The sequence below is a fragment of the Epinephelus fuscoguttatus genome, linkage group LG17, assembly GCF_011397635.1.
Source record: "Epinephelus fuscoguttatus linkage group LG17, E.fuscoguttatus.final_Chr_v1".
In the NCBI taxonomy this organism is placed as follows: domain Eukaryota; kingdom Metazoa; phylum Chordata; class Actinopteri; order Perciformes; family Serranidae; genus Epinephelus; species Epinephelus fuscoguttatus.
Window position 1 is genome coordinate 10,015,789 of NC_064768.1, and position 23,508 is coordinate 10,039,296.

The following is a 23,508-nucleotide window of genomic DNA, read 5'->3' on the forward strand; positions in this document are numbered from 1 at the left end:
AGGTTAAAAAGCCTTGTCATGCCAAAATGTCAAAAATGATGTGAGCAGCTCTGCAGAGCAGCTTATTAAATCTGATTGAAAGTACGTAAAATGTAAATTGTCTATGGTTTTTTCTTTTTTTACTGTTTTTCCTAAGAAAAATAACTGTCAACAACTTTGATAATCAATTAATAATTTAAGCAAATTTTCAAGCAAAAATGATCAAGCATGTACTGGTTCCAGTTTCTTAAATATGAGAATTTGCTGCTTTGCGTTGTTATTTGTGATAGCAACCGAAGAGTCTTTGGGTTTTGTTGGTTTAATAAAAGAAGAAGAAAAAAGATGTCACTTTGGGTTCTGGGAAATTGTGATGAGCAGATTTCACAATTTTTGGACATTTTATAAACTAAATGATTACTTGATTAGTCAGAAAAAATATAGAGCCTGGGCTTTTTTGAGGTGCATTCACATGTTGCTTTTCTCATTGTGGAAAGAACACAGCAGGTATGTTTTACTGCAAGAGTCAAGTCTTTGTCAAAGCGTGTCATTTTCAGTGTGTAGGTTGTTAACTTGGAGGATGTTGTTGTTTCCCATAGAGATGGGGATTTTGAAAATTGTAACTCACAGGGAGGGGAAGGCAAGGAGAATGCCAGGTTGAATAGCCAGCTAATGGCAAGTTTATAGCCACAGTCTACACCCAGTGAGTGGGACTACTCAGAAACCAATTTATGATTAAGGTTTTTATGGTTATGTTAAAGAAACGTAAAGCGAGGTGAGGTTAGGGGAAACATCCTGGTCTAACATATAAAGCAGTTCTCAGGACACAGGGTTGCCGGCTCTTTTGTCTCTGTTGCTGGCACCAATACTAACATGCAGCAACTGGTGGAAACAATAAAAAGTCATGTTTCAATGACAGGCCTCACCTCCTGTAATCTGGCTCCACGTTGGGTCTGTGTGGCTTTTATTGGTGTAAATCAGCCGCCAACTTCCAGCTCTCAGGCTGCTGGGAGGTTTTCTGCAAACGTAGTGAGTCATGATGAACTGTGACACACAAAGACTTTTTCGGCTTTGCTGGCTGCTCTTGCATTGGTACATCTCAGAGCTCATTAAGTGACTGAGGGTTGTGAAATAATAACTTGAAAAGGTCAGAGACTGTGTCTCAGAAAAGGTGTACTGATCCGAAACCACAATAGAAATGAGCTTGTTAGCTTTACTGTGTGTATTATATGGCTTCCCTTCTGAAGGAGACTACTGAAGAGATTACATTACATTTATAATAAAGCTTTTCAATCAGTCAGTCAATTTTCTGAGCATAAGTGCCAGAGACATCTCCCCACTGTTCCCTACAGCATCATCTCTGACTCATATTGAAAAGGGTTTTCAGAGGAGATGCAGACCATAATCAGTGACGGGAAGGAAGTGAAAAAAAAAAAACTAGCAAAGTATCCCTCCATAGAATCTCCTGTAAAGACTGCTAAATACTACAAGAATATAACTGCTTTGTCATTTGTTTTGGCATGATGAAGCTTTTCCAACCTCCCTAGCTGAAATGTGTTGTGGTGCAGTGTCTGACTGAGGCATTGTTGTTCATTACACCGAAGAAGCTGAAAATGTCAGGAGCTGTGGGGCTGTGGTGTGTTCAGATCTCTTGTGGGTGATGATATTTTTATTCCATGGAAAAACAAAAGATTTAAAATCAAGAGATGTGGCCACTGGCCAAAGAACTGTTGAGTCATTGTTTTGAATCAACACCCAAATCAGCCCCTTGAAAATATATTAAAGGAAAACTTCACCCACAGCATGATCCTTTGTGTATCAATTACTCATTCCATGTTATGTTGAATTTGTGATGAATACTTTGTTTTTCCTGCATGCCTCCACGGTGAACAAAGAATCCCCAAAAGGAGAGCATTTTAAATGAATTGAAGTAATAGGGGTCCATGTTTACAGTAAAACTATATCAAAACATCATTAAACTCTCACACAACTTGTGCAATATAATCCAAGACTCATTTATTCAGTCATATGCTCAGTGCGTCCCAAACAGACGAACAGGCAACTGAACTAAAAGTGTAACTTATCTATGGTGTCTTTAAAGCCCGACTCCACTGACAAAAACAAGAATTTTACCTTGCGGGACACGGCAGCAACAATAATAATAATGATCATAATAATAATAATTATTCTCCTTTTCTGGATTCTTTTTTTTTTCACCGTGGAGGCATGTGAGAAAAGCAAAGTTTTCCTCACAAATTTCAAGTAACACGGGGCAAGTAAGTGATAAACTATTGATCATTTGAGGGGTGAAGAATTCCTGTAAGCTTATTTTACTGTAAATCCTCATTAATTCTCTGTCCTTCCTTTCCTATCTCTGACTACAGTCTATGGAGCAAAGGCTACATAGTGCCTCCCCTTCCCTCCAAGCCACTCCCAACAGCACCATCCACAGTCTCGGCCCTCCCACCCATCCTCGGCTAGCTGACCTGTGGGGAGCTGCGCAGGTTGAGCCACACCACGTAGGCGCTCCCCTGCTGAATCCAAATGGTCGGATTACAGACTTTGCGGACTAGACGGTGTTTTAATATATTCTGACGGAGTTTTACAAGGGCACAGGGGTGTGTGACTGTATATACAGCTACAGGCAAACAGGACAGGCACCTCCATTTAGTTATTGTTACAGAGTGAGTGAGACTACAATCATCATAACAATGACAGCATGTCTTATGCCTTAAATCATTTTTTCTTATTATAAGAAGCCAAGGTTTTTCTTCTTTGGTCTCATTTCTCAAGCCCATGTCTTCAGAGGTGACAATACTGCACTAATCATCGTAATATCAACTTAATGTTAATGTTCTGCACAGGAATAGCCTTTTTTTCCATCATGTTTGACACTCATCTTGGCTAATTTGTTTTGGCTTTGTTTATATCAGCAGGCATATTTAGCACACATCTGTAGTGCAGTGAATGATGGGAGAAACTGCCAGGCAAGTCGGCAAGGTAGGAGACAGGCTGAATGTCTGCATGGAGCACTGCCAAAAGTCTGCATGACAGCCTTTAGCGGACCTGATGAATTTTGACAAAGGACAATCTGCCTGGTCTTCAGAGTAGCATGCTGTGAAGTCCGCAAGTTCACAACTCTAGGCATTTGGATTCAGCATCTGTGTGTTGTACATAGCTAAGTATCTGTCTTGTCTCTGATGTCCTGCATAGGGAAATCAAGCTGGGGTCAGGACATGGGAAATCACTCTCTGTTTTTCCACCTTCCCTCTTTCCTTCCCTCCTTCCTTCCTTTCTTTCTTCCTTCCTGTCTCTTTCTTTCTTTCTTTCTTTCTTTCTTTCTTTCTTTCTTTCTTTCTTCTCTTTCTGTGACTGTTACCAGGAACTGAAATTGAAGGGTTGATGTAAGTCTGTGATCTAACAAATCTAACTAAAGACAATTACTTAAATCAGTAAATGTAACTGATTGCAGGTGGAGATTGTTGGGCAGCTGAGTGGACAAATGGCTGACATGGTCGGAGGAGTTGTGGAGACAGTCGGGGAGGAGTCGGAGTCTGGAGGCATCCCTGAGCAGCATGAGGAGGAGGAGGAGGAGGAGGAGGAGCTGACAAAGGTGAGTTCTTTTAACTGAAGCAGTTCGAATCTCTTTGGTTGTGGTTTCTGCCACAATTCCAGAGTCCTTAAAACTGATGCGTCAATGAGAATGGATAAAGGGCGTTTTCTAGTGATAGCCAAATGAAGCCTCATGAAGCATTTTCTTTATTTTATAAGCCCACTAGATGGCGCTCCTGGTTTAAAGAGAGAGACTTAAAGAATGGCAATTCAGTGTGCTTTCAACTTTTTTGTTGAAGAAATAGTGCCATCTAGTGGGCTCATAAAATGAAGAAAATGCTTCATGAGGCTTCGTTTGGGTATCATTAGCGTTTTCACACGTTTGCTTGTGTCATAATTAGGGACCAAATTGTTACGATGTCGCATTTTGCCTTGAGTTTGGTTTGTGTTCACTTGGCAGCATTTATAAGCAGACCATAATTTGCCACGCGCGAAAAGACTGCTCTCTAATTGGTCAGAATTTGCGGAACTGCAGGAAAACTCACAGAAGTAATCAAAGAGTAAAAGAAGAACAAACTCCTGCACTTCTCCAGAATCAACTTAATGCACCACTTTCCTATTTAACATCAGAGGGACACATTGCAGGTGGATCTTGGCCCTGGGTATCATTTATTACATCATGTGTAACATCATTTCAGGCAAACAGTTTAAAAATAAGGCATAGCTGCAGCTGAGGCTGTTAAATAATGTGTTGATGCACTGGAGTCTATGAAGGCAGATATCAAGACAATTCATGGTGAGGCTTGTTTTAATTGTCCTGAACTGTGACATGCTTATCAACCAAAATTATTTCCAAAGATGCATCAGGTATGCTCGCCTTCAACACAGCCTACACCTGTTTAGCACTGATGTGAATAGAGGGCAAGTGGAGGATCTTTTGTAGCTGAAGCACAGGCACCAGGGTATCCGCGGATCCTTGAAAAGTCTTACAAAGTCTTAAATTCATGTATCTAAAAGTAAGGCCTAAAAATGTCTTAAATTCATAGAAATGTCTTAAATTGGCCTTAAATTCATTACTCAAAGGTCTTAAAAAATTGTTGCGGCAGGAATATTTAATCTGACTTTCTTTCTTTTCCTTTTTTTTCTTGCGGCACTTTTCTGTGAGTGTCCATGCGCCGTCGAATAACGGCGCGTGCTGGCAGTAGCACATACACAATGAATGGGTTCATCGGCGGAGGTCTGCGCTTTGCGCGCTCTGTATGAAAAGGGCTTAATGGCGCGCACTGGCCACCTGGCACTCAATATGCTGCTGTAGTGGCTTGTTTTCCAGAGATGTGAGTATCTTTGAGCAGTGAAAGTTATTATTTATGTCTTTTTACTTGTCAGCAGTGATTTGTTTTCCACAGAGCTCTATGTGCGAGCATTTTACTCGCATTTGCAACTAAAAATAGTTTTGTGCCAGCAAAACAAATCATTCAGCACACTGTGCGAGTCCAGATTTCAACCAGCAGCAGAAACGAAAGGCGAATCCTGCAGGTTGTGGGTTGAACAGGGGTCACAGACAGGAATACGGCTGTCAAATAGCCTACGGCGGCTCCGCGGCGCAAAATAATGGCTTACCGGCAGTGAGAGAGAAGTCCGACTCCAGGTCCAGTAGCCTAATTTCCTCTTTTGTTGGCATCATGACTGCCCAGTAGTACCTGGACAGCCGAGCCGTGGCGGCGCACAGGTATGTGATGTGTCAGAGGAGAAACGAGCCGTTCACATTTCTCTCTTTGTGGGAGGTAACGCTCCACAAACCTCAGCGCACTTTAGGGACTGTTCTTTACTTGTGAAGGGACTGTTCTTTACTTGTCAGGGGAGGAGGGTGGCTGGTTGATTTTTATTTTATGTTTTTATTTTATTTTGATCCCCCCCTATGTTAATCACTTATAGATGCTGTTTTTGAAGTATGAATAAGTCAGTAAGTAATTCATTCCTTTGAAATATCAGTGATGTGTTATAGAAAAGTGATTATCTTTTTATACACCTCTCGGTGTGGACGGCCCCCAGAGGTGGCTTTTTCCTTGCCTTGTGTCTCGGTGCTAGGCCATGTTTCTTTAGTGATAGCTTGTGTGTGTGTGTGTATCTGTGTGTGTGTGTGTGTGTGTGTGTGTGTGTGTGTGCGCGTGTGCGTGTGCGTGCGTATACGTATATTTACGTATCTCTATGTGGGGTGGGAGGGTTGGGTTTTCTCTTTTCTTTTTGTTTTCTGTTTTGGATCTTTGTTGTTTTTAACCTCTGTGAGGCACTTTGTGTTACTGTTGTATGAAAAGTGCCATATAAATAAAGTTGATTTGATTTGATTTGATTTGATAAATGACAAAAGGCACATCTGCCTCATTTTTGCTGTGGTATTGTGATACTACTCAGAACCATGATACTTTCACTGGTATCGTACAGTGGGACCCAATTTTGGTACCGTGACAACACTAGATGTCACAATCATTCCATTCAGAGTTGCGCAGTGAAGCGGCTCTGGTGCCGCTTAAAAAAGTGTTCCCCCACTTTTGGGAGTTGGGGAACACTGCTCTCTCAGAGGCCCAAAGTGTTCCCCTACTTCTAATTTTACAAATTAAGCACTGGTTATAGTACAGCGGGATCCCCCAACAATCGCTTATATATTTGGTCTTAAATTCCATTCAAGGTGGCATTAAAAAGGTCTTAAAAAGTATTAAATTTAACTTACTGAAACCTGAAGATACCCTGAGACACAAGCACAACGCAGCTGACTATGGGAGCTGGTTTAATCCAAAAAAAGGGGCAGTGCTTCCTCTGGTTGGGTGGGATTGAGGTCAGATTATGTTCTCACCACATATGGACTGCAACAAACACTACTATAGTTCATCTATAACCAGACCAAGATCACCTCATCTTGAAGGTCTTGGTCGGATTGTTTTGCATCTGCATCCAAGTGCACTTGGTGAGTCCACACCTGTGTTCATGTTGACTAATGGCCATATTTTTGCAGAACATTATGATGTCACAACGAAGGTGGTGCAATGGCTAGCATTGTTGCCTCAGCAAGAGGGTTCTGGGTTTGAACCCAGGTTGGGAAAGCCCTTCTGTGTGGAGTTTGCATGTTCTCCCCGTGTCAGCATGGGTTTTCTCTGGGTACTCCGGCTTCCTCCCACAGTCCAAAGACATGCAGGTTAAGTGGTGAATCTAGATTGTCCGTAGTGAATGTGAGTGTGAATGGTTGCGTGTCTCTATGTGTCAGCCCTGCAATGGTCTGTCAACTTGTCCAGGCTGTACCCTTAATGTCAGGTGGGATAGGCTCCTGCACCTCCGCGACCCCTCACAGGATAACGGGTTACGGACAACAAATGAATGAATGAATAGTGTATGAATTCTTGGGTTATGGCCAGAAACATGTTTTGTGAGGTCACAGTAACCTTGACCTTTGACCACCCAAATCAAATCAGTCCACTGTTCAGTCCAAGTGGATGTTTGAGACAGATGCAAGATTACAGCAACCTTGACTTTTGACCACCAAAATCTGATCAGTTCATCCTTGACTCCAAATGAACATTTGTCCCAAAGTTGACAAAACTTCCTCACAGTTTTCTTGAGATACTGCGTTCATGAGAATGTGACAAACGCAAGTTCACAGTGGAATTTACTTTTGACCATCAAAATCTATGCAGTTCAATTTTTAAATCCAGGTGGACATTTGTCTCAAATTTGAAGAAATACCCTTGATATATTCATTTTTTTACTGACACCAAAACCTATGCAGTCCATTGTTGAGGTGGATGTTTATGTCAGAGTTGAGGCATTCTTGAGATATTGTGTTCATGTGAATGGGAGGGACAGATGGATGGACCATCTGAAAACATAATGCCTCTGGCCATGGTTATCACTGGCACAGAGGCATAAAAATAACAAAGTCAGATGATATACACTTGGCCTAATAAAAAGATCAGAGCCGTACTTGCCTCTGACATAACACAACTGTAGCATTTCAAACTGTCTTTTAAATGCTTCACTTCCTCTCTTTACAGATAGAAGAGGTAACATTAACCTTGGAGCCGGAGCCGTGCTCTTTGACCCCATCCCCACTGAGGGAGGAGGGCCCCTCGACCAGAGGCTCAAGCCCCGGACTGCCATCACAGACTGCCGAGCCTGCCGCGGAGAGGATACCGTTTGACGTCACGCCCTGCGTCGTCCAATCACTAGAGGAGAAGGATGAAGAGGCGGACGAGGGCTCCGTTGTTATCGTTGCGACCAACTGAATTATAAAACTGACAAAAACAGGAAATAAATACTTCAATAATCAATCAAGCTATTCTATCCCAACCCCAACCCCCTCCCAACTATTTACCAACTTTGAGTGCGAGGAAACACAAGAAGACTTTTTCAGATGAAAACGTGGGATGTAATGTACACAAACTAAATGCCAAGAAGCCCCCAAAGTAACTGCGGGATCTGTGGAATATTATGTATGTGACAATGAAAATTAAAAGTAGACAAGAGACTTGAATTCAGTGACTGCTGAAACAAGCTGTGTGAAGATCAGATGGGTTCACAACAAGTTTGGACCAATCGGACCAAAGAACCAGGACTGAGAGCCCAACAGTAGGATGGATGTAAAATCCTCAAACGAAAAAAAAAAGAAAAAGGTATGACATGAGGAGGAGAGAAAGGGCCTAGTTAAAAATCAGTATCAGCGCAATACAACAAACATGGACACAACAAGGTCAAACAGTATCTGCAAATAACTCTGAGCAGTTGGTTCAGGTGTAGCATGTCACATCGGAAAAAACCCTGCAAACCAGAAACTTCACCTGGTCACAGAGTTTGACTTGCTGAGTGATGTATTTGGCTTTGATTGACAGCTTGTCTGAGCCCAAGTTGAGACGTTCTGATGAGGTAAATACATAGTGACCTGTGGCACACACTTGGAGTTATTTGCAAACATATTATCTGGACACAACCAAAAGAAAGTGCATGCTTTTTAACAGTGACCTAGCCCTAACAGTATAACACAGTATACAAAGTAATAATATATCAAATTGCTTTTTCTAAAAAATGAAAAAAAATCCAATAAACTGATATGTATTTGTATGAATGTAAGACTGTATGTATGTATAGTATGTATGTATGTATGAATGTAGCTTTGTTTGTGTGTAAAATATATTTATTCTGGGAAACAGATTGTTCTTGGTGCTGTTTTTTTCTACCATGTGTTGCAAGAGCACACTCACATACACACAAACAGTTATACTTCTAGTGTTGCGATTACCTTCACAAAGGTAATGTATTGCCTAACATACCTAACTAAACCCTAATGGTAGATTTAACCTAAACTTAATCAATCAATCAATCAATCAATCAATCAATTTTATTTATAAAGCCCAATATCACAAATCACAATTTGCCTCACAGGGCTTTACAGCATACGACATCCCTCTGTCCTTATGACCCTCGCAGCAGATAAGGAAAAACTCCCCCAAAAAAACCCTTTAACGGGGAAAAAAAAAAACGGTAGAAACCTCAGGAAGAGCAACTGAGGAGGGATCCCTCTTCCAGGACGGACAGACGTGCAATAGATGTTGTACAGAACAGATCAGCATAATAAATTAACAGTAATCCGAGAGACAGAGAGAGAGAGAGAGAGAGAGGGGGATGCAGGACAGATGGTAATGACAGTAGCTTACAACAACATTAATGAAAGTAATAATATTATAGTTATAGTTCTGGTTACTGCGGTACAATATGTTGAAAGTATATATTAATATCTGGCAGTATACATGTGTGACAATAGTCATATGTGTATAATAACAGTAGAAGTATGACTAATGACTAATGATAACAGCAGCAGCAGGAGGCATCTGGCAGGACCACGGCAGCAGCACAACCACACACGTCACGCTGTCCAGGCACCGCTGCGATATGAGTTAATCTGAGAGACAGTGGAGCACAAAACGCTCCGGAGAAGAAGCCGAGTTAGTGACATGCAGTATGGCCGAGTTAGCAAGATGCAGTAATAGAATATGAGAGAGAGAGAGAGAGAGAGAGAGAGAGAGAAGGAGAGAAGGCGCCCGGTGTATTACAGGGGGGTCCTCCGGCAGACTAGGCCTAAGTCAGCCTAACTAGGGGCTGGTACAAGGCAAGCCTGAGCCAGCCCTAATTATAAGCCTTATCAAAGAGGAAAGTCTTAAGTCTAGTCTTAAATGTGGAGACGGTGTCTGCCTCCCGGACCGTAACAGGAAGATGATTCCACAGGAGAGGAGCCTGATAGCTGAAGGCTCTGGCTCCTGATCTACTTTTGGAGACTTTAGGGACCACGAGTAACCCTGCGTTCTCAGAGCGCAGTGTTCTGGTGGGATAATATGGCACTATGAGCTCTCTAAGATATGACGGAGCCTGACCATTTAGAGCTTTATAAGTTAACAGTAGGATTTTAAATTCAATTCTGGATTTTACAGGGAGCCAGTGCAGAGAAGCTAAAACAGGAGAAATATGATCTCGTTTCTTAGTTCCTGTTAGTACACGTGCTGCTGCATTCTGAATTAGCGTAATATTGCGAAAATTAGGCCTATCCTGACCCGAAAAGATGCAGAATAATAGGGAGTTACAGTAATCCAGCCTAGAGGTAACAAAAGCGTGGACCTATTTTTCTGCATCTTTTCGGGTCAGGATAGGCCTAATTTTCGCAATATTATGCAGATGAAAAAATGCAGTCCGTGAGGTTTGTTTTAAATGAGAATTAAAAGACAAATCTTGATCAAGTGTTACTCCGAGGTTTCTTACGGTAGTGCTAGAGGCCAGAGCAATGCCATCTAGAGAAACTATGTCATAAGATAAGACTTAAGTTAAGCTTAACCCCAAAACCAAGTTTTAACTGGTGACTGGTGTTGTTCAACCTGGACCTTATTACTAGGGTGGAGGAAAAAAATTGACACAGCATAGTATTGCAATATTTTTGTGTGGCAATATTGTATTGTCACACAGTGCAAAGTATCGATTTTTTTAATTACAAAAATTATTAATATTATAGATTGAAATCAAACTAAAGCTACCCTACTCAAAAAATATAATCAGTGGCTTTTTCAGTCCACTAGATACATTTTACTGCAAAAACTTTAGTGAGATTGACAGACTGAAAACTTTATCTTATTAGATCATATTGGTGTTGACAAGTTTTCCTTTAGGAACATTATTTACAGTTGAAAACAGGTAAATAATTGCAATACGCGGCATATTGTAACACGTTTAAAATCACAATAATATTGTATCGTAAGTAAAAGTAAAGTAAAAGTAAACAACAACTTTTGAAATTTGTGCAGTATTGAGCAAGAGGGCTGCATTCGGCATTCCAGCAAACAGGCTACAAAGTAAACACTCAGGGCATGTTCATACCATCAATATATGTCCACTAAAAGTAGTTGTTGTCTGCCACTGACAGGCTCAAATTGTTATTCTAAGAGTCTGACAACATTACAGGAATGATCCCTAGAGATACAGACCTATTTGTTAAAGAGTAATATCTCTTCTGTTAAACTAGAAACAACCCTGAGATCACCAATGCCAAACCCATCAGGTTGTATTTAAATGAACAGTAACTTCATAATCATAAAACACACTTCATTCAAAGGTGACAGAAACAAAATAAAACTCATCTTGCCATCTTTGTTCTTCTGTCCATCATTCCAACCATCACTGACTTTAATTTGGTTGAAATAAACCCTTAATTCACCCAATTAGATGTGAAGATACGCTGGATGTATATATGAGTCTTGTTTGCCAATGACAAGCTCATATTGTTACTCTTGGTGTCTGATAACATTATGGAAAGCATCCCTACAGTGATAAACCTTTTTGTTAAAGAGTATCCTTTTTGCTAGCCAGAAATGGCTACGACATTGCTATTGCCAAAGCCACCAGACTCCATTAAAATAAACTGTAATTTCAGTGTGTGGCCTATAGAGTCTGCATAATTTCACATCTAACTGGGTGTATTAAGGGTTTATTTCAACCAAAGCAGAGTACATTGTTGTTGACAAGTGGAAAGACAAACGTACAGGGTGTTTGTGGATTTTATCTGGTTGCGGTCTTCTTTGAATAAAATGTGTTTCACAATGATAAAATTACTCTTCACTTAAATGAAGTCTGGTGTGTTTGGTGATAACAGTGGCTGGGCTGCTTCTGGTTAAACTACAATGATCTTGCTCTTAAACGAAAAGGTCTGTCTCTGTATGGATCCTTTCCATAATGTTGTCAGACACCTACAGTAACAATCTGAGCCTGCTAGTGGCAAAAACAAGTTATTTTACTGGACACAACCCGAGGGTGTGTATGTCCCAAGTGGTTACATTGCAGTTTGTTTCACAGCTGCTGGCTGCAGCCCTCTCACTCAATACTGGTTTAATTCCAAAAGCTGTTGTTCAAAGTCACTTAGACACAAAAACATTAGAAATTGGTTACCCTATTAGACGTGAGGGCAAGACAAATTGTTCTCACACTTAAGGTCACATATTGGTCTCTCACAGAGACAGAAATAAAAGCACACAATACCAGTAAGCTTGAGGTACTGCATTCCCAGGACCCACTCACCCAACATGTGGTGAAGTTCCCTGTGTATTGATAAGTACTCTTAAAACAGTAGAACAGCCAAAAGTCTTCAAATTCCTGAAAAAAAAAAAAAAAAAGAATTTTACAAGAAAGAACAAGACACACACAGACAGCAAAATGCTCTCTCACATTCAGTATGCCAATTATGAGAAATACAGAGGTACAAAGAAATGCCAAGACTGGACATGACCTAAATTACCTACTGTTTATTTTCCAAGTGGCAGTGTGAAGGTCACAGGTTTTCTTGTTGTCATCAATCCCACTAAAACACTTGAACTGTTCTGATCACTACAATAGTCTCGCTCATTAAACTGGGCCATGTAGACTTCATCATTGTCTGGAGGTAGAGAATCGTCCCTTGTCCACTTAGGTGCTATTACCCTTCGAGTTCTTTTGAAGGCTTTCTGTGTGTGTTTGGCTGTTGAGGTTGGTGGCATAATCACACATCACTGTGACATCATTTTCAACATAATCTCCTCTAAAAGTTCCTGCCTACAGCTGCTACAGAGGACAATTCACTCTTACACTGCAGTGATCAGGACCCGTGATGCCCCTGACCGCTGTGATAATCATCTGTCCTCTGTTTGTCCTCTTGCTGCTCAGAGATATCCTCCTGTAAATCCTTCAGTGTCCGAGCTCTGTTTGAGTTTTAAAAAAGTAATACCTGATTGTAGGGAACCAAGGATGTCACAAAATTAAAAAGGGAAGGGAAAGGGTTCATCCCCAAATTCTGAATATCAGTAGTGTCCGTTTGTCAATCTAGGTTGTTGTGTGAGTTGCCATGTGTTGGAGATACTCCAATATAATGGAACTAGATGACACTCAAAGCGACAAAAATCTGCATTTGAAAAACTCAATAGCAATGTCTCTTTGCCTCGCTGTGAGCAGTTTCAAGTAGGAACTATTTTCTTTCTATTGAACTACACCTGCCAATCACAGCGCAGAAGGCAGAGTGCATCTACTCATGGATGAGTGGTTCATGCTTTTGACAGTGGGAGATGTGAACATTAATGGCGTCCTCCTCGACTGAGCTGTAACATTAGCTAGCTCAGGAGCAGATGCACACTGTCTTCTGCATGGCGCTGTGGTTGGCAGGTGTAGTCTGATAGAAAATAGGGGTGAAAAATGATCTCTTACTTCTTTAGTTTGTAAACAACAACAGTAACTCAGTGAGATTCAGGTTCTGTATACAATATTCATAGTTCAACAAAATCTACCACAAATTACACATTTAAAAAGCTCACAAATACACACAGCTCACAAAATGCTCTGCCATTTCTCCTCTAATCAACACGCTGTAACCTGTGACAGGCTGTTATGCTACAATAACTACTGCACATTCACATGTATGTAGTAGGTTTACATTACCAAAGGTTTATGAGAAAATCACTTGACGTTACTGACTCCCGTGTACACATGGGGAGAGAGAAGAGGGAGAGACACTGTGCTGCTGCCAGAGGAGCCGCTGAATGAGTTCCCTCTGAGCAGTAAGTCACTAAAACAGTTTGAGAAGTGCGGGGCTGTTCATAAAACATTCAGGACGCCACAGTTTATTCCACACTACTGAAGCTGCTCCTCTTTTCAGAACCACCGTGGAGTCTGTAATAGTTTTGTTTTCAGCCATGCTTGTTGTTGCCACTTGTATACATAAACTGTGACGTCAATATGTCAACAAGTCGAAATATTGCGAGTATCAAAATATAAATTTTTTTGATCTCCTATAAAAAAAACTATAGTATTATCTTGAGCGATATGACATGGCACACCCCTGGAAGAAAAAAAAAAGTTCCTTCATGAAAATGCTGTGGATCCCCTAATCCATAACCATTCATAATGTATCACACAAACATTGCTTCATCTAAAAAAATGCAGCACAGTTTAAAAGTATTAGCAGGGACACAGAACAGGTATGGGAACTTTGAGACTGAAGACCCTACCTGTTAAATCACACTGACTGTCACATTATTTTCACCTGTTTACATGTTCATGCTTGCTGTACTCATGTATGGGCTTCATAAGGGTTAATGTCACTTACAGTAATAAGTGTAGTGGCCGTCAACTCCAGTCAATAGCCATGTTTCCATCAGCCTGTTTAGATGCGCATCTAGAAGTATTGCATCGGAAAATTATGATGGAAACGCTAAAATTCAAATTAAAATCCTCTGATTCGCACAAACTAAAATACACTTGCTTTAGCCGGGTTTTCGTTGATTTGAAAAAATGCTGATTGGCAAAACGGGGGATGGAAACAGTTATGTTTGAATTAAGTCTGACGTAGCACACCTCTCTCCATGGCGATATCCACACTCCGGGTTGGGAAGGCGGCAATGCATTTACAAGCTGGTTGCCAACCGCCAGAAAATGTGGAAGGAGAAGAATTCGTTTCCATCGCGGCCGCTTGGCTGTTCACGGGTTACCATGTTGCGTTGATGTATGTGTGGATGTGTGTGTGTTTGTCTGGAGATCAGCGCCGGCACAAAAGTACCAAACGGAGTGAAGCCTATAGAAATGAAATAAAGTTTGTACCAGTACCAGGAAGTGCAGAACGCTGTGAGTGTGTGTTCCACCAATCAGCGTTCTTCAGCACACAGCCCCGCCCCTCGAGAATTCCGGGTAATCTGAAAAGTCCTACCCCCCTACTAGGTACTGTTTTCAGGGTAAATTTGGAGTTGAGGGAAAGTTTTTTACCCAGGTAATTTCGGTAGAAACGTGCAGAGGTATTTCAAAATTCCAGGTAATTGATGAAAGTTCACATGGTGGAAAAGGGGCTAAAGAGATAAAGTATGTACTTTTGATTCTGGTATGAACTGTTCACTTAGGGTTTTTTGAGTCAAAGTAAGGTAATAAAAAGTTTTCTTCCAAAATGAGATAGCCATCATATTAAATGCCCCACTGCACAATGGTCTGCAGAGGAGCAATAACTAAATGCTGAAAATGATTTTCATTTTAAAATGAGAATTACATGAGAAGTGACACCCACTCTTACAAAAAAAAAAGACAGGAAAAAAGGTGCAGATTCAAAATGCCTGTCATCCTTTTGGGATAAAGTTTAATATGCAGTCGATCCAATTTGCTGTTGATGTGTTACATATGCCATATCCCAATTAAAATAAATTCAAATTTATACTATTTTAAAATGCATTTAGTGGTTATACTGAACAAGAATGGGTAATGCTTCTTTTGGCCAAGTTTGTTCTTGGTATACTTTCGAAGAAGGAGATATTTTATATGATGACGAAAACTCTGACTGTGTGTGTCTGTAGGTGTTTGTGTGTGTGTAAGTTCCACGTTTTTCTCCTCACTGACTTGGTCAGTCCATGTGAAATTTGGCACAGTGGTAGAGGCTCATGGGAGGATGTGAATGAAGCAATATTACATCAATTGGCCAAAGGGGGGCGCTATAGCAACCGATTGAAATTGCAAACTTTGAATGGGCATATCTCATGACCTGTATGTTGTAGAGACATGAAACTTTGCACAGAGATGCCTCTCCTCACAAGGAACAAATATGCCCAAGAACCCCTAACTTCCGGTTATACAGATTTTCCCCCATTTTGAATTTTTTGAAAAACACTTAAAATCAATCTCTTCCTAGGAAGTTTGACCGATCTGCATGAAACTGGGTGAACATAATCTAGGGACCAATATCTAAAGTTCCCTCTTGGCAAAAGTTGGAAAACTTACTAAAACTGAGCTTCTATAAGGCAATGAATATTGTGGAGGGCGTGGCTCATCACATAAAGGTGTATAACATCTCAAGGGTTTCACCGATCACCATGCAACTTTGTAGGCATATGACCACACATAATCTGAGGGGACCCCTCCATTATTGACCCCATCAAACAAAATGGGGGCGCTAGAGAGCTAATTTCTTATCTAGGCCTAACCGCCATGTTGATTTTTACTAAACTTGGTAGATATGTAGAACAGGACGCCTCAAGGTGACTGGAGAAATTTAACTCTAATTGGCAACTGGGTGGCGCTATAACAACAGAAAAATGCTTAAAAATGGCTAAAATGCGACTGATCACTGTGGCTCCCCCTGTGGCCCAATGTTTGGGGTTTTTTTTTTCTAATTTTTGGTATGACTAAGTCATGGCATGGTATGCTGTACTCAGTGGGTATGGACTAGTACTTTATTAATCAAAAAATCACAGTTTCTCAACAGTGACATTGTGTTTTTGACATATTGAAAAATGTAAAAGATTTCAATTGTACTGTATTATCTGAAGCAAAAATCAACATTTCTGCATTTCAACTTTCTCTTGTTCCAGCTGACTGAGTAAAACTGTCCTGCTATGTCTTTATAACATGCCTGACCTGGATAAATGATGGCCAAACTGAAACGCATGACAGCGAAGAATTAAAGCATTTCACTTTATAAAACTTTATTTTGCTACATCTTTCACAGTTTTATAAATTTGAAGATAACATTTGACTCTACTAAGAGATAGATAAATAAATAAATATATGAAACCACAACCACAGACAGACAAAAGATATTCCCACTTACACGGGTACAGAGCTCTCTTAAGAAATAGACACACACAATTCAATTCACACAGACGTAAAGAAAATGTTTTTTGTGAAATCTGAAGGTTTAAAGACTTTTAAGGCAGCACCTGAGAAACTGAATCCAGGAGATGAGGGCAGTGTAAGAGGAGACGGAGGGAGAAATGAAAAGGAAGGGTGCAGCACAAGGAGAAAAGTTCAACAACTCAAATACAGTTATTAGACAAATACTTCGGCTCTCAAATGACCATTTGTGGATCAGTTACTCACCCTATGTTATGATGAAATTATGAAGAAACCTTTTTTCTTGTATGCCTCTACTGAATGAATAAACTGAAAAATTTGGAATGAACTGAATTTACAGGGGTCCGTGTTTAACAACATCAAAACTATATTAAACATCTATTAAAAATGCTCACACAACTTTTGCAATATAATCCAAGTCTCATTTATCCAGTGGTATGCTCAGTGCTTATCAAACAGACAGCCCTTTGCAACAGGGAACTGAACTGAAAGTGAAACTTATCTTTGCTCTCTTCAAAGCCAGACTCCACTGACAAATATAGTCTTTTTACCGAGCTGAACACAGGAGCTGCTTGTCTGCCACTGCCTCAATCAGTTAGTTTGTGTTATTATATGACTTTGGTGAATCCAAACTTACCCTTTCAAAGACGAACAGTTTGTTCCTTGTTAGAAAGGGCTGCCTGTTTAGGAAGTGCTGAGTGTACGACTGGATAAATGAGACTTGGATTATACTGCAAGAATTGTGTGAGATTTTTTAATGAGATGTTTTGATATTTTGCTGCTGTTAAACAATCTCCATGACTTCAATCCTTAAAAAAAATCTCTGTTTTTGGATTCTCCGTTCACTGTAGAGGCAAGTTTTCTTCATAAATTAAGTGTTACACAGGGTGAGTAATTGGTATAGAAATGGTCATCTGTGGGGCTGAGTAATGACATTTGCAGTCCTGTGGTTTCCCTTAAGTTTTTAAGAACTAGAATAAAAATCATCACTGTGGTAGCTGCTGAGAGAAGGACATGTCACATGAACAGCTTCAACAGTCAGGTCTATATTAAACAGCTTTGCTAATGAGGGAATTCATAAAGCTAATTAATGCACTGATTGGCAAATATCTCTCTGTCAACATACATCTGCATCTTCATTTAACATAGATGTTATGTAAGAAAATGTCAGCTGTCTCTCACCATCTTGACAGTTAGTCATCACTTTGTATTGTCACTGTTTTTGGAGCATGAATCATGTCATAATTTGGAATGAAAGGCTTGTGTTGTTTATTTGTGCAACATTATCCTCATCATTATTAAATAAAAAAGTAAAGTGGTCATGTGGGATTTCTGCAAAATCTGGAAGGCATCCTTATTAGGGAAGAGGGGGAAAAAAATGGTCCTTCACAGCCAGATTGGGCTGTTGTCAGCCGCCTTTAGCTGAACCATCTATCAACTTAACCGTGATGAGATGAGCTCTGAGGCTGCATTTACAAGGTCAGCACGCAATTTGGAGGTCGTTTTGGGGCTTCGGCCAATCTTCCACAGCGGACTGAGCAGCTCCATTAGTCTGCTGCTATCCAGATGGTCTGCTGCCAGTTCAGAAAATCAATAACTCCTGCTCTCATCCGATAAAACTCTTTTTTTTAAAGACACATAAACGATCAGGTAACACAACCGCTGTGCTGGAGTTTACTGGGTTCACTTCTGGGCAGCGCAGGTTTGGATTACTCTTCCTATTATGTTAATAAAAATACAAATATCCAACATATGTGGTGCTGGAAACCACTGTGACACAGAGATGTGCCTCATCAATCAAAATCCAAAGTGGGACAATGCAGTGTATGGCATTGCATTATACATTTATTCTTCTGTTATATTTTTTTAAGTGAATTCTTCATGATACTAAAAGGAGACCTATTATGCTTTCCCTTCTTTTTTGTCATATATATTTATGTAATGTAACAATGTTGGATGTTCATATCAAACAAACTTTCAAATGAGGTAAATGCGTGTAAAACTTCTAAATTCTCTGTTTCCAACGTTTTTTCTTCTTTCGAGACAAGCTGACGTCAGCTTGTAACAAATGTCTTCACCTGTATGTGTGAATCTTGCTGGTTTGCTTATTGCTACCATTTTGCACTGTGCTCTTACGGCAGTTACCACTGATATCGGGATGGCATCACTGTAGAATTGTATCACCCACTCTCTAACTCCCTCCTATTTAACACTGTTAGCTCTGTCAGCACTGTTGCCGTTGTTTACCACAAACTTAAAACAATGAGCAGGCACAAGAAGAATACAAAGACTATTTGGCAAACGGGCTCTGTAATGTCACTGTTCTGTGACGAGATGGCAGGGGTAAATTATAATGTTCTCATGTAAAAAAAATGTAACTTTTGGTGGGAAACTTGAATAAAAATAGCTCTTTGAAGGAGAAATTTTTTGATGTTTTTGCAGCAATATAAAATAGATACTAAAGAAATGTCATATTATATGAAGTAAAAATGCTTTTGAGGCATTTATTGTTTCAAAAGATGTTCTATGACAAGTTATATTAAAGGTTGTTTCATAAATTTGTATGACTACATTCGTGCTTATTCAAAGGTAGTGTAATGAAGGGCTGAATGGCTATTTTTATAGTGTATATTTTTTTGTTTCCCTGGCACAAAAGGGGGCATAAATAACAACAACAAAACAACATAAAAACATCCGTATTGGTATCAGCCAGTTGTTATTTAAACATTAATATCACTATCGGCCCATCATTTCAAAATCGCTGCATCTCTACAAAATGCAAGTATGAACCAGAAAATGAGCAAACTAGGAGTTAGTTATGTTACCTTCAGGAGCCACTAACAGTAAAATAATTCATTCTTCAGCCTTTTAATGGTCAGCTTTGGTTGCTATTGTTGTCGTAATGCTGGGGTTTTTTGGTGTAAAAATTTGAAATAGCTGATATCAGTGGCAAGGGTACAAGCTACTTTGTTTGAACCCTTGAGACTCTGTGAAAAACAACTAGAAAGAGAAAATGAGAAGGAACTGAGGCAGGAAAAGTATCAAAACACACACACATACAGAGCTTATTAAGGAAAGACAGAGAGCTGTGGTGGGCGAAGGTCTGTGAAATGAGCAGACAGTCAGTAAGTGTGGGATAAACTGTCCTCAAAACAAGAAGAGTTAAGCCTAGCTCAGCGCAGCTTCAAGCAAACAAATCTTTTCTCTACCTAAGTGGTGACAAAAAGAGGTAAATGAGTGTCCAAAGACCGGAGCAACAAATTAAGAACAAAAGAAAAAACTCAAACCATTAAAAAAGTTTTCCATTATAAAAAACATAACCAACACTCTTGTCTTATCTAAACCATTGGCTCATCATCACTGTCTTCATCCCCCTCAAGGAGTCTCTGTAAGGGTCTCAGGCCGGGGGAGGGAGGAGGAGAAGGAGGAAGAGGAGGAGTGGAGGAAGAGGGGACTGGGGGTGGAGTAGTGGAGGGAGGGAGGGTGAGGTTGCTGTTGTAGCTGCAGCTCCCACTGGGTGAGCTGCAGGCCCCAGTGCTGCTGCTAACACCGCCACTTCCCGCGCTACAGCTGCTGCTGTCCTCCACCTCCATCGTCACGCCCTCGATCCACACCTCTCTTTCATTCTCGTGGTAATGAAGATGATGGTGGTGGTGGTGGTGGTGCGGGGGAGAGGGGGATGGAGGTTGGGGAGCAGTCGTAGTTGAGGGAGCAGAGGTGGAGGTCGGAGAGGAAGGCACAGCGGGAGAAGAAGGTGGAGGTTTAGAGACAGAGTTGTGGTTGTTGATGTCGCGAAAGCTGGCGAGGGGAGGACGGAGCCGGACACCAGAGCGCGTGGAGCCCTCGATGGCTTTCTGGAGCTGGAGGAGGAGAAGAAGAGGAAGGAAAGGATGAGTAGATAAGATGGTGGTGGAAAAGATGGAAGGAAGAAGAGAGGTGAAATGTAAGAAGAGGAAGTCAGAGGGCACAGCAGTAGGAAGACAGCATTAAAGTATGAGTCCAAAGAAAACAGGAAGAAAAAGAGGAAAGATAGAAAAAGAAAGGATATAAGAGTGAGAGAGAAGACAACACAAATGGTAGAGAGATTGTTGTGTAATGGGAAGAAGGGATGAGGAAGAAAAGCAAAAGAAAATTAGGTTTAGGGGTAGAGGTGTGACACAAGAGTGGAGACAGGGACAATAACAGATAAAGACAGAAGAAATGGAGTAAATCAAAGAAAGTCTGAAACTTAAGCCCCGTTTCCACTGAGCACTTCGGTACAGTTCAGTTAGGTATGTTTTTTTTCTTTTGCCACTGTGAAAAGTTGTGGATGGTACCAATGGAACCGTTCTGTACCGTCCCCATTTTTGGTCACCTCTCTTTTGGGGTACCTAGCACACAGGTCTGGTACTAAAAGGTGGAGCTGGGAACACTGCAGTCTGTTGATTGGTCAATAAAGGACGGCCACTCTGCTCAGGGCCGAGCTGTGTCTGGTTTCGAAGCTCATGTAACCACTGTTCATACTGTGGAGAGTTTTATTAGTAAACTGTAACTATAAAATGAAAGGATGTCTTGCTGCCTCTTGCAGCAGCTGTGGTCAGAGAAAAAATAACTTCAGTCACTGGGCCGACTGCTGACAACTTTTAAGGTGGAACGTTAACTCGTAATGTTACTCAATGCATGACATTGTGACGTAAATCAATTAACACACATTAAATATTCCTTATGACAACTTTGACCATTACTTGAGTTTTTGTATGACATACACTTTTGGTAATGAGTGGATCTTCAAAAGTATATGAATATCAATTTTGACCGGGTTATGTGAACTGCATATATTCTAATCCTCACTCGGAGAAAAAAAAAAAAAAAAAGCATTGCAAAGCACGGTTCCTGTGGGCTACAGCAACACTAAACCCCTGAGCTTGCCTTGGAAGGACTAAATGCACAAACCCACTATTATCAAATATCCCATGGAGAGCGACTCTCACTGCAGCCTGTTTTATTTTGTTCTGAAAATGTCAAGTGCTGGATGGAGTAGTGAGTGACAACAGCCTCGCCCACATGAAAGAGTACTGTTTGCAGTGGAATCACCAGGGTCTAGGTACCATAGTGATGGCCAAATGAAGCCTCATGAAGCATTTCCTCCATTTTATGAGCCCACTAGATGGCGCTTTTTTTTTTTTAAAGCACACTGAATTGCCATTCTTTGAGTCTCTCTCTTTAAACCAAGAGCGGCATCTAGTGGGCTCATAAAATAAAGAAAATGCTTCATGAGGCTTCATTTGGCCATCACTAAGGTACCATGTCTAAAGGGTTACTTTTGGTTCAAAAGATACCATACCCAAAGTGTTTGGTGGAAATGGGGCTATATGGAGGGGATACTGATTACGCTAACAAAATACTCATACACGATTCAAAAAGCTTTATGAGACTCTAAGCAAATCAGAAGCAAACTGGACTTGTGTTTGCTCCAAAGTAAAGACAGACAAGCAAAGACTTCTAACTTTCAACAGCAAGCGTGTGTGTTTAGAATTATTAATTAATAATAGATGACAAGGGCAATCAGTAGAGTGCAGATCTTCACCAGGCAGCCTTTAGACAACTCTTGTAAATTCATCAAAGCTGCTCCAGCACATTTCAGAAGCGTCCCCACAGCTAATAAAAATAAGCACTATGTTTAAAGAAGCCACAGCGCACTGCACAGAGCAGTCCATTTTCACTCTGACCTCGTCACATATCGACGTTTAGTCACGGACTTTCACGTCCAGATACGATGCGCAAGGTACCCTGGGTGCATTCGTTCATTCTTGGACACCGTGTCAAGTTCTGCCTGTTACATGCATTGTCTGTTTTCAAAATACATTTCAGTTTTTACTGGAAATTTACCATTCACATACAGTCTCTTTCAAAAAAACACACTACTTCTGTAAAACACTGCAAAAATTATATATTTTTTTCATCAATAACTAAAGCATGTGTTTAGGTTTAGGAAAAAATAACAAGGTTTGGATTTATAATCTTACAGGAGTTGAACACCATTCTCCTGGGTGAAGGTTGGTGTTTGTTTGACACATCAACCCCCTGGATATCAAGAAAAAATGACCAAATCAACAAAATCTGCAAAATCTATTACATCAGGAGAGCAAAACACTCAGTTTCTGAAACGCTGTATAGCGGACAGAACAAAAAACAGATCGCAGCTACAGCAGCTGGAACTTGTCGCAGCTGCACCCTATGGATTTGACCCTCCTTGCTCCCCTACAGTTAAGATGGCTGCAAAGGTAACAAAATTGGTGATTTACTGATCTGGTCACGTGCTTAACTTCAGTGGATCAAAACATATCATGTATGAAATTAATCTGCAGATGCTCTGGTTCAAGACCGAACTTTTTAATGGATGTCAGATTGGAGCCACAACGAAGGCCTGGAACAGATGCTAATGATTGTTGATTTTAGCTGAGCCGATTTCTGGAAAACTTGTTACCCTACCAGTCAGTTAAGAGGAGTGGGGAGTCAGCAGTCAGTGACGATTAAAAACAATTAATAAAACAGGGTTTTCAACTATTTTGAATCACCGCGACCATGAGAAGTCCTTGAGCAACAGTACATATGTACACAACATATTAGGCTGATTGGTCCAGTAGTTTGCAAGATTAGCTGCAGACACTCACAAAAACACTCACATGCAGGAATAGGAATATGCCTGGCAAAAATAATAATGATAAAAAACTCACATAAGCTGAATTTAAGTTTCTTACCTCTTTCAGAGCCACCACTCCCACCAGTTTGCCGATACTGGTCACATAAGCGTGACTAAGCCCCAGCAGTGAGAATAAGGTGTGGGTC

The 23,508-nt window shown here is 40.6% G+C and overlaps 2 protein-coding genes across 7 annotated transcripts in view; one reads left to right on the plus strand and one right to left on the minus strand.

The window, feature by feature from the left end:
• LOC125905079 (mediator of RNA polymerase II transcription subunit 15-like) overlaps positions 1–8,720 on the plus strand; it is a 96,321-nt gene extending 87,601 nt beyond the window's left edge. For 4 of the 6 annotated variants that reach the window (XM_049602899.1, XM_049602901.1, XM_049602902.1 and 1 more), the window contains 3 exons: positions 2,361–2,495; positions 3,449–3,589; positions 7,572–8,720. In XM_049602899.1, the coding sequence (XP_049458856.1) occupies positions 2,361–2,495; positions 3,449–3,589; positions 7,572–7,802 (507 nt within the window). In that variant the 3' untranslated portion in view covers positions 7,803–8,720. The remainder of the gene's footprint in view (positions 1–2,360; positions 2,496–3,448; positions 3,590–7,571) is intronic. The other 2 variants (XM_049602903.1, XM_049602904.1) reach the window with 2 other exon arrangements.
• Positions 8,721–16,507: 7,787 nt separating this feature from the next.
• Positions 16,508–23,508, minus strand: part of clcn1a (chloride channel, voltage-sensitive 1a) — a 69,004-nt gene continuing 62,003 nt past the window's right edge. Inside the window, exons 23-24 of the mRNA XM_049602453.1 lie at positions 23,421–23,507; positions 16,508–20,540 (exon numbers count right to left, since the gene is read on the minus strand). Coding sequence (XP_049458410.1) covers positions 20,019–20,540; positions 23,421–23,507 — 609 coding nt within the window. The 3' untranslated portion in view covers positions 16,508–20,018. The remainder of the gene's footprint in view (positions 20,541–23,420; position 23,508) is intronic.